General features: G+C 33.5%; 2 protein-coding genes across 3 annotated transcripts in view; one reads left to right on the top strand and one right to left on the bottom strand.

The window, feature by feature from the left end:
* The window catches only part of LOC107061245 (cytochrome b5 isoform E), a 3,361-nt gene extending 1,505 nt beyond the window's left edge, over positions 1 to 1,856 (top strand). The window contains exons 3-4 of the mRNA XM_015310118.1: positions 1,216 to 1,282; positions 1,383 to 1,856. Coding sequence (XP_015165604.1) covers positions 1,216 to 1,282; positions 1,383 to 1,633 — 318 coding nt within the window. The 3' untranslated portion in view covers positions 1,634 to 1,856. The remainder of the gene's footprint in view (positions 1 to 1,215; positions 1,283 to 1,382) is intronic.
* A 1,136-nt stretch (positions 1,857 to 2,992) lies between these two features.
* On the bottom strand, positions 2,993 to 10,636 carry LOC102587064 (GTPase-activating protein gyp7-like). Of its 2 annotated transcripts, none has more exons than XM_006350433.2 (5): positions 9,833 to 10,636; positions 8,032 to 8,167; positions 7,330 to 7,379; positions 4,990 to 5,043; positions 2,993 to 4,781 (listed from the first exon to the last, which is right to left on the bottom strand). In XM_006350433.2, the coding sequence occupies exons 1-5, from the start codon at positions 9,982 to 9,984 to the stop codon at positions 3,557 to 3,559; spliced, it is 1,617 nt and encodes a 538-aa protein (XP_006350495.1). In that variant the 5' UTR covers positions 9,985 to 10,636; the 3' UTR covers positions 2,993 to 3,556. The 2 variants fall into 2 exon arrangements, with proteins under 2 accessions (XP_006350495.1, XP_006350494.1); XM_006350432.2 differs by having other exon boundaries at positions 10,145 to 10,636.
* Positions 10,637 to 17,217: the final 6,581 nt, after the last annotated feature.

The raw sequence follows: 17,217 nt of genomic DNA, 5'->3' as shown, positions 1-17,217 counted from the left end.
CTCCCTCCCTTGGATCCAAGCCGAACAACAGTCAATTGGTTTGCCAATTATTTTTGCTACCTTGAAAAAAGGGAGTAGTATTTTAAGTTTTGAGAGTCAGCTCTTTATCTACTCAAATTTTGTGGTGCAGATATGAAAACAAGCATGTGACATTGAACTTGCATATCTGAAGTTCAGTATTTGCAAATAGTGGGTTTGTCATCATTATCTGCTAATGTTGGACTTAAGCATTTCAAATGCTGATGATATATTTCGAAACACTGAGGAGTATTTCAAGTAGAGTAATGGTTTTCGCTCACGAGACTTCTGACTTTCAAGTGATTTCTGTCTGAAGTCTGAACTCACTTTCAACTTTCAACTTTCAACTTTCAACTTTCATCTTTCAACTTTCATCTCTTTCGAACTTTAACTGTAAATGCTCTTTTCTTTTCCTAATTCAATCGAACATTTTCCAAATTCCTATTTACATGAACCCATGAAGAAGGTACTTGTTGAAAAATTGAAAAACAAACTGCAGACCAGATTGCTTCTTAAAAATTTATGAGACTTGACCTAAAGTAGATCTTCAATCTAAAAGTATATAAATATACTTCTACAGCTCAGGGACCTGGTCTCTGTTAGAGATTGATATTTTGAACCTTCTTGTGTGAGTGAGTCATCCAATTTCTTCAACAGATTTTTGCTCTCTTTTCTTCTCAAGTTGATTGTTCTTCACGAAGTGTTTAATGATTTGTATATTAAGGATAGCAAAGTCAAATATATCTAATGCTATGGCTTGAAGGAGATGTTTAGAGATGAGAAACATGTTTTGGTTATGCATCTCGTTTGTTTTCATGTCTCTTTAAGTCCTGCGTCCTGACATGTGAATTTTGTTGAAATATGCTTATGGAGAAAAACCTTAAATAAATCTGAAAAGTGTTATGGTACGGCAAAAGGACGTGTTACTCATGTGATGGTATAAGTTGCTCAATTGGGGGAACTGCCTTGATAATTCCACAAAGGACCATCTGCCTTGGAGCCTTATGTGCACCTTGTCTCTCTTATCTTTGCTATGCAGTGATATCTTTCATTATTATGATTAACAGTGTTCAAGTCAGTGTAGACTAACTTATATCTCATGTTGGATTATTTTCCTTTAAGGTCTTAAAGAGTTTTATGTTTTTCTTTCCCTATAATGAAATATGAATTTATGTGTGCATATTAAAATGTTTTCAGGTGTATGATGTAACTCCGTTCATGGATGATCATCCAGGTGGTGATGAAGTTTTGCTTTCAGCAACTGGTAATACTTGGTTTTCTTCACTTACTGTTTGTTCTTTGGGTATTAAGTGTCGATGGTTTTTGTGTGGCATGAATTCTGATCTTTGTTCTGTTACCAAAAGGGAAAGATGCGACAAATGACTTTGAAGATGTTGGCCACAGTGATTCTGCTAGAGAGATGATGGATAAGTATTACATTGGGGAAATCGACATGTCAACAGTTCCCCTAAAACGTGCTTATATTCCATCGGAACAAACTGCATACAATCCAGACAAGACTCCAGAATTCATTATCAAAATCCTACAGTTCCTTTTACCCATCTTGATCTTGGGCTTGGCCTTAACAGTACGACACTACACCAAGGAGCAGTAATTCTTCTGAATTCCAGTCTGTCAGGCCCTCTTTTCTTGATTTATGTAGTTGAAAGAACACTTGGTTAATCTTGTTTTAGTTCATTATCGAGCTGCAACAACTGAATGTGGTCGTCAATTTTGTACTGTGCTTCATAATTGCTATGTTCGATGCCTCTTGGCAGCACTAGACTTGACTTGGTTCGTGTTTATTAGATATTTGAGAATATTTATCCTTCATGTTTTGAATTTTGTGTTTTCTTCTGGTTTGTACTGGTTAATTTTGTTGCAACCAACCTTACTAAATTTCGGGGCAGCTATTAGTCTGTTAGTCATTGCAACCAACCAGCACTTGGAGATGACTAGTCTTGCGCTTGCCTGCCCCGCTTTTACCTACACTGGATATAGAATTCTGCTGCTTTCGCTTCTCAGGACTTTTTATTAGTACTAACTTGTTGGCTTGTTCCATTATTCATATATATACATTAATGGGAAAGAAGAGAGTTCGGCTACCTCATGCATTACCATATTATTACTGATATCCATTATTTCTATCACGTGAAATAAGAGAATATTACTGTTTTAGTCATATTTATATGACAGGGAAAAGGAAAATTTCTGAAATTTATGGTCTCACCTTTTCTTTTTGTAACTATAAATTATTTCGATTTGGGTTGGATGTTATTTTATTAAATCAAAAAAATAAAAACATATCCCTACTTATGCGTCCTACTTAGTAGACTTCTGGTCTGTAGTTTCAAGTATTACTAGGATAGCAAATGCTTTGTGGTAACTGGTAGTCCAATGTCCACTGTCGTCTGTCCGAGTAACGGAGTTTTAAGCCCAAACTGTTTTCTCTTTACCCTTCCAACACACCTCATTTTCACTTCTACTCCGCAGCCCCCTTCACCACATCTCATAGTATTTGTCTAACTTATTCACAAATGCTTTTAGGATGATAATTTTTGCAAAAAGTAAGTAAGAAACTCAAATGTTTTCCTAAAAAACATATTTCAAGTAAACCTTTTCCATAAATGCATTTTTCTTCATACTGAACACACCCTTTGTTCACAATAGGGACAAGACAACTGCTATGATTAGAGAAGTTACTACGACCAAACATGCCTCTACTCCTCTTTGATCAACAAACGTTACAGTGACCGTCTGTGCCCCAACTTGTTCTCTGATCATTAGTAATGTGCCACAGAACTGCCAGGAACTAGTTTATGACGGAGCACTATCTTTCTGGAGATTGTGAATGACAGATTGTAAAACAACAATTTTGTGAAATTTGCAATATCTCGCAGAACTGTGGCGTGGAAACAGCGCTTCAATAGTTCAGAAGAGCATAAATATTCTGCAGTTGCATTCGAACTTGACATGTCATAGTAAAAACATCATTTAAGGTTGTAATGCGTATAGCTATTGCTTTGATGATAAAGTTACAAACCAACCACAGTGCGTGGAAAGGTATGCTATTCTATCATCCACAATCCCATCTCCATTTTCAAAGAGAACATTCTAAAAGAAACCCCATTTGCCTTGGGGAGGTTGGGGCAACAGGAGATAAATACTCCAAATAAAAAGCCACCTTAGGAGAGCATTAACAAGAGAACTAAGTTAAAAAATTCAATATCAAGCATGGTACACCAATCAGGCTTCCAGCGAATTGCTACACTGAATTCAAGCAATTTGCAAGTCTGTATGTAGGAGATAAGTCACATAAGTTATTTCCCAAGTGCAGCCTCTTTTTGACATTTGCATGTTTCTTTAGCAAAAGAAAAGCAGCGGCAGTACTTGACCATAAGCTGTCTTCAGGTAGAGCAGTTGTTCCTGTGTACCAGAGATGCATGCAGTGTTTGGTAGCACCATCCCACAAAATAACGTTCGAGCAGCAAAGAGAATAAATTAGTGTAAAACCTGGATAGCACCATAACAAAGATGTCTACATCTTGTCATGGAGAGTAACCACCAAGTCATGGGCATCATCTAGAAGCTTCCATACATCCAGTTGACCAGCCATGCTCTGACACTCCCTTAAAATTTCATCCATACTACTATACTTCTCTATGATCTGTTTCCTCCGTTGCAATACAGATGCTGCAATTGCATAAAGCAAGAGATCATCTGTTGGTGGGGCACGCAGCCTAATCCTACTCCAGGGAGACTTGCCAATCCCAGCCCTAATAGCAGCCTGGTCTGCCCACATTACTTCCCATAGGCAGAGCGTTTGCTCAAAAGATAATTCCCGCCTGAAAAGAACTACCACCATTCTGTACACAAAAAAGCAATCCTCTGCTTGGAGCTTCTCCAAGTGTCGATACAGATGTGAATCCTTTTGTTTGATGATCTTAGAAATAATGTTCAGCTGCCTCCTGATTCCAACCTCATCAAGCCTGAAGTTATGCCGAGCCTTCGTCATGAAACCAACAAAGCACCAAAAAGCTTCATGGTCCTCTGTCATTACAGAAATTATGGGTGACAGCAAATCGCTCATCCCCTGGCAATAACCAATTTCAGGGTCATATAGCGCATAGGCTTCAAGAATGGAGACTAGCCGAGCAGCATGTAGGATCCTAGGGGGCTCTAGGTGTTCATAGTCCTTCAACCCAACAGCCTCTGCAAAACGGTGTGCCCTGCTTTCTGATACTACAGCTTGAGATGGGGAGTATGCTATCCATTCGGCGTTAGCACGAACCGCATCAAGCCGAATTATTCGTTGCCATGTAGCAAAATCTTCTGCATTGCAGGGCCGTGACTGGACTTCTGCCTTTGAAGGAGAAGAGTCCTCCTTAGAGTTCACTTCAGCAGTATTCTCATCCATGCTTTCTGCCGAGGGGACAGTTTGACTGATATCAGGATCTGCAGAGGAATCTGAGTCTGATGACTCGGAATCAGAGACATCATTTGGCTCCGTCACTCGTTTGGAACTGGAAAATTCATCTGACATTGTACCACCGGGATTATCAGAATCCTCGACATATGTGCTCCTGTCCTCACTGGAGAGAGATTCCCGGGCAGTAACAACATCGTCATAATCAGGGGAATCAATCCCTTCAGTGATATTTCCTTCACCATCGCTTCCCATTCCACCAGTTTCCCTCATTTTAAAGGTCCCATTGCGTTTCAGCAGTCTGTGACATTCTCTACGATAGCTCTCATATTCCTTCCTGCAATCACAGATTAACTACAGTGGTAAGAAGTATGAATCATGCAGCAAAAAGGTAATTGGAACAAATATTAACACAAGGATAACTATGACCTATCAACTGAATACACACGAACCCTCTACATTTTTACAAGATAAATATAAAGAGACTTTCTTTTATCTCAATACTTTTTTGGGGCAAGGGAGGGCCAATTATCTGGTTATAATACCTCTTCTGATTTCTTATACAATCTCTTTCTTCTTTAGAGCTGTTCAACTCGTAGCTGCAGAGAGACATAAAGTAGGTCAATTTAACTGTAACCACAGCATTTACTGTACAGAAATAACGAAAAACAGCAATTGCAGAACATTTTTTGACAAATGTAACAATGTTTTCATTGTCACAGAACTTGACACATATATGATAAAACCAAACTATCTACAAAAGTATTTGGTTTTTATCTGGACAACCTTGTATGAATCATTGTACAGTAGCAGCTGATATTTGGAGTGTGCTTTGTCAGTTTTTGGAATTGACTGGGTCATGCCAAACAATATCAAGGAAGCTTATGAGAGCTGGAGATATTTTCATGGAGAATTGGGATATCCATCAAAAAGTCTTGGGCAATGGTGCCTGGTTCTATTTTTTGGTGCATCTGGAATGAAAAGAACCGTAGATGTTTTGATGGGATTTCAACTCCTAACCATACTCTTAAAGCAAAATGTTTATATAACTTATTTAGTTGGTTTAATCAGACGCCTGCTGTAACTAGTACTGAACTTTTTCTGGACTTCGCCTGCTCCTTTGTTGTTCCGTAAGTTTTTGTACAGGTGCAGACACTTCTTTTTTTTTTGCAACTTTTGCTATGCATCTTCTTGATGCCTTTTAATGAAATACCCTTGCTACATAAAAATAAAAAATAAAACAAACTTGCAACGAAGTAATCACACTGATGCAGAAGCCTGGAACTGCTCTCAAGGCTTTGGGTGAGGGATGCATTAATTAAAGAGTAAATGACAAATCATACAAATTTATTGCCAATGAACGTATTTCGTTTTATTTAGACTTCAGAAACAACTATTAAGGTAAATGTTGCAATTTATTGTGTATATTTTAATAAAGAAAGTCCAAACAGTAGAGATAGATTTTTTCAACAATTTGGACTTTATCTTTGTTGGTTTACCATCTGGTGTCCGTAACACATTCACGCTGTAAAAAGCTCATTGTATGGGGTTTTAGCAATCCCTACCAAAGAGGATTCCATTCCCATTTTCGAGCCCTGGTTATGGTAAAAGTGGGTTGAACTTTTAACAGTAGAGATAAAGCTGACTTTCAAACATCTTCTTAGTATTAGAATATAGAATAAGTGTTGAAAAGTGCAAGGAAAAAAGTAACCCTTCTAGGGAAATAGACAGGTGAGGTCCAGCAAAAATATGACATTCTTCACCAAGATGTTCCAAATTGTTTTTGCAGTTTATACATTAATTTTCACTAATAAGCACTTTTTTGGCAAGAGCTTAGACTTTGGTCTAAAATTTATGTGCCTTTTAAAACACCTTCTCAATCTATCGAAGCAAACTATTAAGTTCATGTTTACTCGGTTAACTAAATACTAAACAAAATTTGAAATATAACTGCAGCAAACAAACACGTGATGATATTCTGATATATTATTTTCCAAATTATACGAAATTTTAAGGTAGTACTTTTCCTGTAAATACTGTACCCTAATACTTGCGTAAACACTACTGCACTCACCATGACTTCTTCACTCATGTTAATTTGACTTATTTCTTTTTTTCAACCTCCTTTGAAATATTTTTCATTGAGCTGAGGGTCAATCGGAAACAGTCTCTCTACCTACCAAGTAGGGGTAAGGTCTATGTATACTCTATACCCTCCCCAGACCCCACTTGTGATTACACTGGGTATGTTGTTGTAAACACTACTGCACTCCCATTGGGAACTTTAAAAAAAAAAACCTAAAAACAATGCCCATCTGTCACTTCAAAAGGTGTGTACATCTACATGGTAAGGGTAAAAGGATCCAGGGCGTAGATTGTCACCAAATGAAATACTCTTAGCACTCCAAGAACAGGGATTAACTTTGACACAATCTTCTACAGAAAAAAATCCCCACATAATTGAGACAGAGCTAGTGACCCTAACATGTATGACTAGCGGTCCAGCAAAAGGATCTGTTTAAAGAGTGACAAAGCATGAGATTACTGAGCACAAATCTGAATGAAGAACATGGAAGGTGGTTATTATAAATAATTAAGGGGCAAGAGTATGGAGATGATTTTTATCAGTCACTAAAAAGTAAATGTTCAGATGATAAATTAAGTATTATTCATAATATAATAGAATTCCCCTGCCATCTCCTGTGGAAATTATACAATTGACTAATCAAAGTACAAGAGGACAATAAAAAAGAAGCAAATATCTAATTTATCCTTAGAAAAAAAAAAAAAACAAGCAAAACTCAGATTATCAATCTTAACAAGATAAAAGTTTCAAAAGAAAATTTTTAACAAGATAAATTATTACATGAGAAGGAAATACTTACACTCCCAGGAGAAATGGCCAAACCTCGGCCCTGATACTAGGATCAACACCCTACATGAAAGGGCCAATAGATTAGTCAACATACTTGCTCTTGTTTGGAAAGCAGGTAAGAGAAATTGTGATGTTAAACTTTCCATTTCCTTCTTTAGTTGTAAAAAGGGGAGTTTCTTTTTTTTTTCTCCGAAACAGAACCTCTTTTATTATTGCATTAACGAAATACATAGTTTTCACTAGGCACAAAAAAAGAGATTTTCTTCCTCTTGGAAGAGAGAGATCTGAAAATTTTGAAACTAGTTGGGTAATTCACGACTCCCTTCCACTCTTTTTTGGATACCAAGCCAGACAGAATGATTTTTCACCATCTATCCCTTAACCACAAAAGGTAAATAAACTATTTTTTTCTTTTCCCTTTGAGAAATGTCTCGATTGAGAATTAATGAGAGTTGGCAAATTTATGACTTCTCTACATGTTCTTAACTTAATCCAAACAAGAGGAATGGATTTTCTCGACTCAATCTTATGTATTCCCTTGACCAAGCAAGGGAAATGAAATCATTTTATCTTTCATGTTCCTCTTTTGAACCCACCTTTCATTCCTAACTTCCCAAACCAACCTTTGAGGTTTAGTTGGCCTGGTGATCTTGGTGTACATTGAAATAAGAAGGAAACAAATCTGAAAAATTAAGGTGGGCCAGAAACTCACTCCACTTCGGACTTTCTTTAGAAATTTAATTCCACCATCACGAAGTTTTCCTTCTGGTGTGAAAAAGCTTCTCCACTGTTGGGGTGCAAGAGCACGTTTTCTTTTTCTACGAGACCATGGTGATTTGAGATGACCTCTGAAATAAATCATAAACATGAGTAAGCATCTTGGTAAACAAGAAGGGGTAACAGTATATTATTTGTTTGTGTTAAGTGCCAAGGTAACAACATCAGCAACTCAAATTAGATTCATTAGACAAGACCGATATTTAGCATGATTAGCAATTTCACATCACTTCAAAACCAACTCACTCAAGAAAACGAGAGTTTTGCAAAGGTTAACCATCAAGACAAGAAGATAATAGAAGAAGTAGGGTAACTGCAACTGAGAATGAAAAAAGAAAATAAACGGGCAAGACCACAAGTTCACAACCATAAATTAATGTGTTGAAGGTAATGAACTTAAAACAACTTGAAAGAAGGAAGCAGTCGCAAGATACATAGAGTTCAACATGAAATTAGTACATCACTTAACTGCAAAATATAAGAACACAATCTATCCATCAGCCTATCCCTGACAGATGTGATTTAGCAGCAGTATAGGCAGACCTATTCATGATTCACTGTTCAATCAGAATATCCCAAAACAAAGGACTCCTAATTACCTCCAAATAACACCTCACTAAGAAACCTGCGGAATCTAGGGGTGAGACTGCACCGTGAAGAGTCGTACTATGTTGCTACTTTAATCTCAATCTCTTATAGGACTGTGAAGACTTCATGCTAAATCATCACAATATGCTAAACATTTACCAACACAACTTAATTTAGAAAAACTTTTTTGATAAGTAATTTAGAAAAACTTTCATCATTGGAAACATTAAATGTAAGCAAAATATACGGAAAAGACCACTTAGAAACACTGCTAAATATCCCATCCCACTGTTAACAAGACAACCCATCCAAAAACCAAAATACACTGACAGTAACTTAAGAGTGAGACCCTGGCATAGAAACTTAAAAACTGACATCAACGCCTAGATACTACCTACATCAGAAATTCCCTTTCAACTAGTGAAACCTCACCCCAATCCAAGCCCCAAAAGCTTCCAGATAAAAATATATAACATCCCTGTGCTGGGAAAGTTGGAGAAGAGTTACATATCATATCAAATTGCCATTTCTTTTGTACACTTAATTCATCATCAAAAACACAAAGTTGGAAAACTTGGTGAAACTTAAAACACGAGGTCAACCTACTTGTGTCACTGTAACAAAGTAGAGGAGGAGAAATCAGCAAGAGGTTGAAAATTTCGTAGCTTTCAGAAGTTCTGATCAAGTAAGCATACAAATATAGAAATATAGTCCACATATATTCCATAAAAAAATGTTATCACCTAATGAAAGTCTCCACCCTTATCTAATATATATCAAATACATTACCCTGACTTGTTCAAAGCTTAGCTCAAGGAATAAATCCACAAGGTTATTGACAACAAGAAATCCAAACAAACTACAACACTGTTATTTTTAAAAAAATCCAACACAACTGTCATAAAAATCAAATTTAGACTCAATAATAGCAGCAAAACGAATAATTTAACAAAACATATTAGAGACTGAGATTGAGCAATGGGTTGAAGGAATGAACTTTATCAGTGGAGCATATCCTAGACAGAAAAAGAGGACCTGAGATCGGATCTGAAAAGAATAACTATGCTTATAAAAAGGCAGATGAATCTTATAGAAAGTGAGAAGCAGATCGAAACATTTTTAGAGAGTGAAAGACAGGAGAGACTCACCGATTAGAGGAAGAAGAAGCTGGTGAGGAGGCAACAACGAATAGAACTGATCTCAAATGAATCCACGACGATGTCGATGATGATGGTGATGATGAAGACGGTGAAGAGGAATTTGAAGATGACGAAGTCTGACTTCGTCTGAGAGCTCTCATCTACTTCTACACTGACTGTTTTGAACTGTGGATAGAAAAAAGAAAGAAAGATCTACTCTACAGATTTCTAGGGTTTCAATAATTCCAGGTTCCTTTTTTCAATAATTCCTTTTTGCTTACAATACGTTGAGTAAATTTCAGCCGGAGATTCTTTTTTTACCTAGTAGTGTAGAAAACGGCGGCGGCCAAGGCGAGACCGGCCAAGGCCGTGACAGCAAAAGCTATACCGGCATTCGAAGGTTGACGGTCCATCCAGAAAGCACCACCGTTTCCTCCGTTAACGCCGATGAATACTCCACCGAGCTTACTGATTCTATTGCCGATGGATTCAACAACATTAGAAGCGACGGAGGTGAAGAAGAGATTGAGCATGGAGATGGAGATGGAGATGGAGAGAGAAAGGAATCTATAATGACGATTCTACCCCTATGCTTCACCGTGCCGATTAGATTTTCCACCATAACCAACCCAACCTTTCCTTCTCAACTGCTTTTTCTCTTTTTTACTTCGGTTTGGCTCTTCTTCTCATGAGTCTCTCTCTTTCTTTTGTCTCTAATAATCAGTATGCTCTTTTTCTTTCTTTCTTTGATCACTGCGAGAGCGTCCTAGTTGGTTTTGTTGTGTGTTTATTTCTCCTTTTTATTTTAGTAGTGGGACTAGAGAGAGAAAATAATGCACGCTTTTGCTTTTGTTACCGTGGGGCATGGGGTTCCCTTTGGGCTTCCGACATGTAGTTACTTATTATTTCATAATTTATTATAAATAAATATAATATTTTATTAAATTATATTATATTTTTATTGTTATATATTAATAATTTAAAATAATAAATTTATAAGAAAAAAATAGATATACAATAAAGTTACTATGAGAAACTACTAAATTGATCGTTATAGAAGGAATTTTTTGTTATTACCTAGCAAAGGATTTAAACAATACAATATAATAAAATAAAAATAAAAAAAATATTATATTTAAACTATCAAAATCGTATAATACTATGGTTAACAACGATCCAAACAAGGTGTTAATATATGGCTTACTACATGATTAGCTTCTTAAACTTGTAACACATGTTTCATTTAAATTAGTATAGTGTACTTGTTTTTCAATATCATATTATACCCAATTAAAAATATACATAACTTCTTTAAGATATCATCAACGATTAATTGAATACCTAGCCATATTACAAAGATACTTTTGTTTCATGAATTTGTGGATCTAAATTTGAATCTTATGAATTTTTAGTTCAACATACGATATTTTTTGTTTATAAGATTGCACAATTTGATGAAAATTGTGGTAGTTTGTTGTGGTGATGGTAAGGCTCATTCCTCTTATCAGATACAGACATAAAAATAATTTACTTCAATCCTAATAAATTGAGATATATTACATTAACTTTTACGGATAATATTTCTTTCATTTAAATTCAATTTATGTCATCAATTAATCAAGACATGTGTTTGTAGCATAAGTGGTAATGTGGTATCTTGAATATGCATGTGGGCATGCATATGTGACTATGGAGATCTAAACACTTTAATTATTTCTTGTCCCAAAATAATGTTTAATCTGTATTATTTCAGGTATTAGTACATTAACTTTTATAATAATTAGTTATATTTTGTATGATATGTAGAATAATATTTATATTTGTATTGTTATTTTAAAAGTGAGCTAGAAAATAGACTATAAGTTGTTTTCAGGATTGAAACGTAACATCAAATTGAATTTTGAATTTTGAATTTTCATTGTCAAACACTGATTTCAATTAGAGTAAAATATTTTCTAAAAAATGTAAATAACAATTTTTATAGCTAATCACATAATTTAGAAGTGAAAAGAAATAAGCAACCGCACAACCACACAAGTACTTTTTTGTCTTTTCCATGTCAACACAAAAAGAATACGCAATTATTACTTTTCATGATCTGCTATTGATATTCCCCTTTCTTAGATAGTAAAACATTAGTTACTTATTATTCGAATGATTATTTCGAAACGCAAAATTTATCAATTAATATAAAATTTGTGATAAAATAATTATTAATTTAAGAGATATATAAAATTTAAAGTGAACAAATAAAAAAAAAAAGCAAATAAAATATATAAAATATAAATAAAGCCTATAAAATATTTTTATGCCTCCCATATAATAAAGAAAAATACATACTATAATATTTACTTAAATATTTGGTGAAGTAGTGTAAAATAATCTTCATTCTAAAAATGTGCCTCTGCTCTGCTAGACTGCTACTATGATTTAAATCATGATTGTTAAGATTCTCACTCCACATCTTCAAGATTTCAACTACTGGACCAACCTTGTGAAAATTTAGACGTTATATTAAACTTGTAAAATTAATTACAATACAAAAATATGATAAAATTTATATTCTTTAGATTCTTTTTAATTGTTTGAATAACAATTTTTTTTTCTTTTCTTTTATTTGTTTAAAAAGATGATTTTGTCGATGATGGACAATTGTACGGTAATTATTCCTTGTTATCCTTTTTAATCTCGCATTTTTCTAACTTAATCCGAATTTAATTTAAATCCATAATTTCTTAATAATATTGAATAATTAAATTTCGATTTCTAACGTAAATGATACAACTCAAATAAAATGTATTTCCTCCTAACCTTGTAGGTACATGGATCATCTAGTCAAACAGACCAAACTTCGGGGTGACTTCATGTAGTAGTTTTTTTTTTTCATTTGGTGTTGATATCTATCATAGAGGTCAACTAATCTGGATTCATATCGCGTAAGATCTTACTCATGGAGAGTGCTTCTTACTGATTTTTTGTTTAGGATTTGAATTTAAATTTCTGATTAAAAGAGAAGCAATCTCATTCACTGCACCACATCTTTTGATGGTGACTTTAGTAATTGTTAGCTCTTGTTCATTACAATTTACACCCTTGCTCAGCATATACTTAAATATACTCCCCCCTCCATTTTTACTTCATGTTTGACTTGACACATTATTATTAAATTTATTTATTTTATTTTTCAAAGTGAAAAGTTGCTTCGTATTACCGGTGAATTGCAATTTATGTGTAAAATAACTTTAATCCCGATAATTCAAATCTCAATATAGAAGGGAAATAAATAATTCTAGTAATAACAAGAACGTGTTGTTATATGAGAATGAGATTTGGTACTAAATAGTTCATTAATATGAATGAATGTTCACCATGATTTGCTTTTCATTTTTGAGCAGACAAACGAGCTTTATTGCGCTACATTCGGCCTTGGGTTGAAAAAGTTTTGTCACTCACCACGAATTGCAAGCTTCCTACGCACGCAAGCAAAACACATAAACGCGTCATCAATATATGTTGTGATGGGATGGTTGAGATTTCTCCATCTTTAATCAGAAATTTTGAGTCCGAGCTCTGAAAATAGAAAAAGAACCATGTTGGAAGCTTCCGAAATTGAGCTCTGCAATGCACAATTCAAATTAGTCAAACTCTAATATGAATATCAAATATCGGGTGAATCACCCCATAATTGTGGTGCAACACGTAAACAATATAGGTCAAAAAGCTAGTATTTCAATTTTGTAGTACTAGTTAGTATCAATGGTATTTCTATCCTTCAAAGTCTTAACTAATTTTTGTAGATAAGGGACACGAAACAAAAAAACTACTGCTTCATCCACCGATCTTATAGTTTATTTGGCCTAACTTCTACAAAAGTCAAAAGCGCTTAGTAAAAAAAACAAAAGAACTTACTATAAAGAATTAAAGTAAGGGATTCGTTTTGCCACAGTTTTCTTTCTTTCTTTTTTTCATTTTTCCTCGAAATATTTTCACTTTATTTGAAAATCAGTGTTTGATCATAAAAATTTAAATATGACTTGAAGCTATATTGGAAATTTGAAAAACATCCGAATACTCAACAACAAAAGGATTAAGGCTACTGATATGTTAAGTTGGATTCAAGATTTTATGTTTATAGCTTCTAGATCACAACTTTTTTTTGCTCATTGTTTTTTGGTAGATTATTCGTGCATATTAATTGAACTTTTAATATAAATATATAAATTAAATTAAATTATCGAATTCTATCAAAATTCATAATTTCACTTATAGATCAACATATTAATGTGTAATTTTCACTTTTCGATCATATCTCTAAAAATTAATTATTATTTATGAAGTTTTAAATTGCACAAATAAATTTATGCTTGACATGTTTAAATATGAAATTTATTCTTATTGAACCGAGAATAAAACAAGTCAAAACATCTTCTCCTCTTAAATCATTTGTTTGAGTACTTCGTTTTTGAGAGTTTGCAAAATGTAAATAATTTACTTTATAGTAATAAAGTAATTATATAAACATGAAATGTAAATGTACTTCTTTGGTACTCCTAATTAGTATTCTATCCAAATTTTTGTGCTCTTTAATTTTGTTTTGTTTAAATGGACCACTTTTTGTGTTGGTAGGAATATGCAGCAGATTATTTTGACTCAAATTTGCATCTTTTTATTTGTCCAAATCGAGATGACTCTAAACAATGTGTTTTTTTTTAAAAAAAACTTATTTTTAATTTTTTTTTGTTGTTCCTTTTGCTTTTGATAAGATATGATGGTGTTCCCCTTTGCTTTTTTTTTTTTGGTACCATTCCTAACTTTATTGAGAGCAAATTCTTGAAATCAACGCCCATTCCTCCAACGAAAAAGAAAATTTGGGTCGCTTTAATAAGTTTTGATTCAACTTTGTCATTAAATTATACACTTCTCGACCAACAAATAAAGGTTTACCACAAAAAAGGAAAGAAATATGCTAAAATTGAAACAATTAATTGTTTGAATCCAAAAATACATTTAAACGAAGGTATAAAAACTTTAGAAGAACCTATTTATCGTCATTAGAGCTACGCATCAGTTGGTTAGTTCAATTTTAAAGTTTATCGGTTCAGTTTATAGATTATTGAATTGTAGATATGCTAAATTATTGTTGAATCATTAAAATATCAATTTATCGGTTATTGTTCGTTATCAATTATCGATTAACCATTAAGATTTCACACAAAAAAAATCTTTGAAAATGACTTTGAAATAAGGTGACAACTAACAAACCAAATGAAATAAGTTGACAGATTGCATCTTATTCAAAGTAAATACTGACACCTTGTAGAATTATCGAAAGTCTGAGACAGTGAGAAATAAAAGTATGAAATTAAATATTAATCAAAAAAATTAGGCAAAAGTACTCATTACCCCCCTGAACTTGAAGCTTTTTATACGGTGTACACCTAAACTAAATTCCGTTTTAATTACCCCCGAACTTGCTTATTCCTCCGTCGCGTACACCTTTTTCGTCCACCTGCTCCTATTGTTACAACACGCGCGCGACAGCTGGCAAAAGTGGTGATGTGAATTTCCACCTGGATAAATAATAGCCACCTAGATAAATTAATATTGCAAAAATAAATTTCTTAAATTTAAAATTCATTGTTTAAAAGTTATTTTTGAATAAGGGCTGATTCTGCGGAACTCCTTGAATTTCAAATTTGTCGGAAATTCTTACCAAGTAAGTGTTAATCTTTGTTTCCTTTACTTTTCATTTACATTTTGCCATATTTTCGTTTAAAATATGCCAAATATTAAAATTCATCGTTTAAAAGTTATTTTTGAATAAGGGCTTATTTCGCGGAACTCCTTCTGGATTTGGGTTTTTCTAGACGTGAAGTTGATCGATTAAATTTCAAATTTGTCTGAAATTCTTACCAAGTAAGTGTTAATCTTTGTTTCCTTTACTTTTCATTTACATTTTGCCATATTTTTCGTTTAAAATATGCCAAATATTAAAGAAAAATGAAGATTTTAGGTTTTTTACTGTTGTAGCTTTGTGATGTGGCAAAAAAATCACTTTCTCACGCGCCTAGTAGAGTGTGTTGTCAATTTCTACGCCAGGTGGACAAAAAAAGGTGTACGCGACGGAGGAATAAACAAGTTCGGGGGTAATTAAAACAGAATTTAGTTTAGGTGTACACCGTATAAAAAGCTTCAAATTCAGGGGGGTAATGAGTACTTTTGCCAAAAAATTATAATATAAATGTAATTTATTAATATACTACTCGGTTAACCCATTAAAAAAAATTCAAACGATTAAGAATCGATATCCGATATAAAAATAATCAAAACTATTACTGAATAAACCAATTACCCACTATCAATGAAGTAATAATTTTTTTCAATCCAAATTATTAATTTTGATTCAATTTTGAACAACCCTAATCGTCATAGTGAAAATCATGATGGATGAGTAGACTCTGGACTGACGCGTGTCTTTGGCATTTTAATGTGTTTTATTTATTTCCAACTAACTCTCTTTAATATAATTAGTACTATCAACTAATCAGTTATCAAGATACCAAAAATATGCTCTTGGTGACGTACGTAGCGTAATTAAATGATCCTTTTATTTTCAGTTTACATTTGTCAGAAATAATACAAATAAATGAAACATGCTACCAATTTTATATAGGCTCAAGAAGTGAAACATGCTACCAATTTTATAATTGTACGTTTTAGTTTTTTTTTTTTTTTTAATAAATAAAGATAAACTTTTGTATTAAAAATTAATAAATGTTTTGCATTTGTTGAAGCATCCAGCTACAGGAATCATTTCGATGATGATAATTAATTAAAATTCTATATATGGTGGATCAGTGGCCTCTCGAGGGTGTTGTTTGGTCCATATATGTATATTACCGAGTAATTTCCTTGGATAGTCACCCATGTTTGGGAAATTACCTAGAAATATCACTTATGTTTATTTTAGGACCATAATATCACCTAACTTTACCTCTTTTCCTCAAAATATACTTGACACAAAAAAATATTATCTTTCTCCTAATAGGATGCCATGTCACATTATTCCTTTTTTATTATTAACATTTTTTTAATTCCTTTTTTATTATTAACATTTATTAAAATTCTTTGAAAACATTATATCTTTTGTAGTTTGACAACATGGTTACCTTATTACTCTAATGAATTAAAATATCAACAAAAAGGGAGTCCGAAGTTAAAAGGGTCATTTTTTTCCTTCAAAAAAAAAAAAGGGCCCATCAAAAAAAAAAAAAAAAAAAAAGGGCAAAATCCGTCCTGACGGATCGATTTTCTTCTGGCAAAAATTAACGTCGTTCCTTTAAAAGAAATAAAAATCGCTGCATTTCTCAAAAAAAAAAAAAAAAGTGAAATAA

The sequence above is a fragment of the Solanum tuberosum genome, unplaced genomic scaffold (assembly GCF_000226075.1).
Source record: "Solanum tuberosum cultivar DM 1-3 516 R44 unplaced genomic scaffold, SolTub_3.0 scf00126, whole genome shotgun sequence".
Taxonomy (NCBI): Eukaryota; Viridiplantae; Streptophyta; class Magnoliopsida; order Solanales; family Solanaceae; genus Solanum; species Solanum tuberosum.
This window is presented reverse-complemented; position numbering and strand designations above follow the sequence as displayed.

Bases quoted from the DNA above. Each gene is read 5' to 3' on its own strand.
- LOC102587064 (XM_006350432.2), bottom strand. From the start codon at position 10,356: ATGCTCAATCTCTTCTTCACCTCCGTCGCTTCTAATGTTGTTGAATCC. The intron at 8,168-10,144 runs GTAAAAAAAGAA...GATTTATTTCAG, and splicing joins GCCGTTTTCTACACTACTAG to AGGTCATCTCAAATCACCAT. The intron at 5,044-7,329 runs GTAAGTATTTCC...GTCTCTCTGCAG, and splicing joins TGGCCATTTCTCCTGGGAGT to CTACGAGTTGAACAGCTCTA.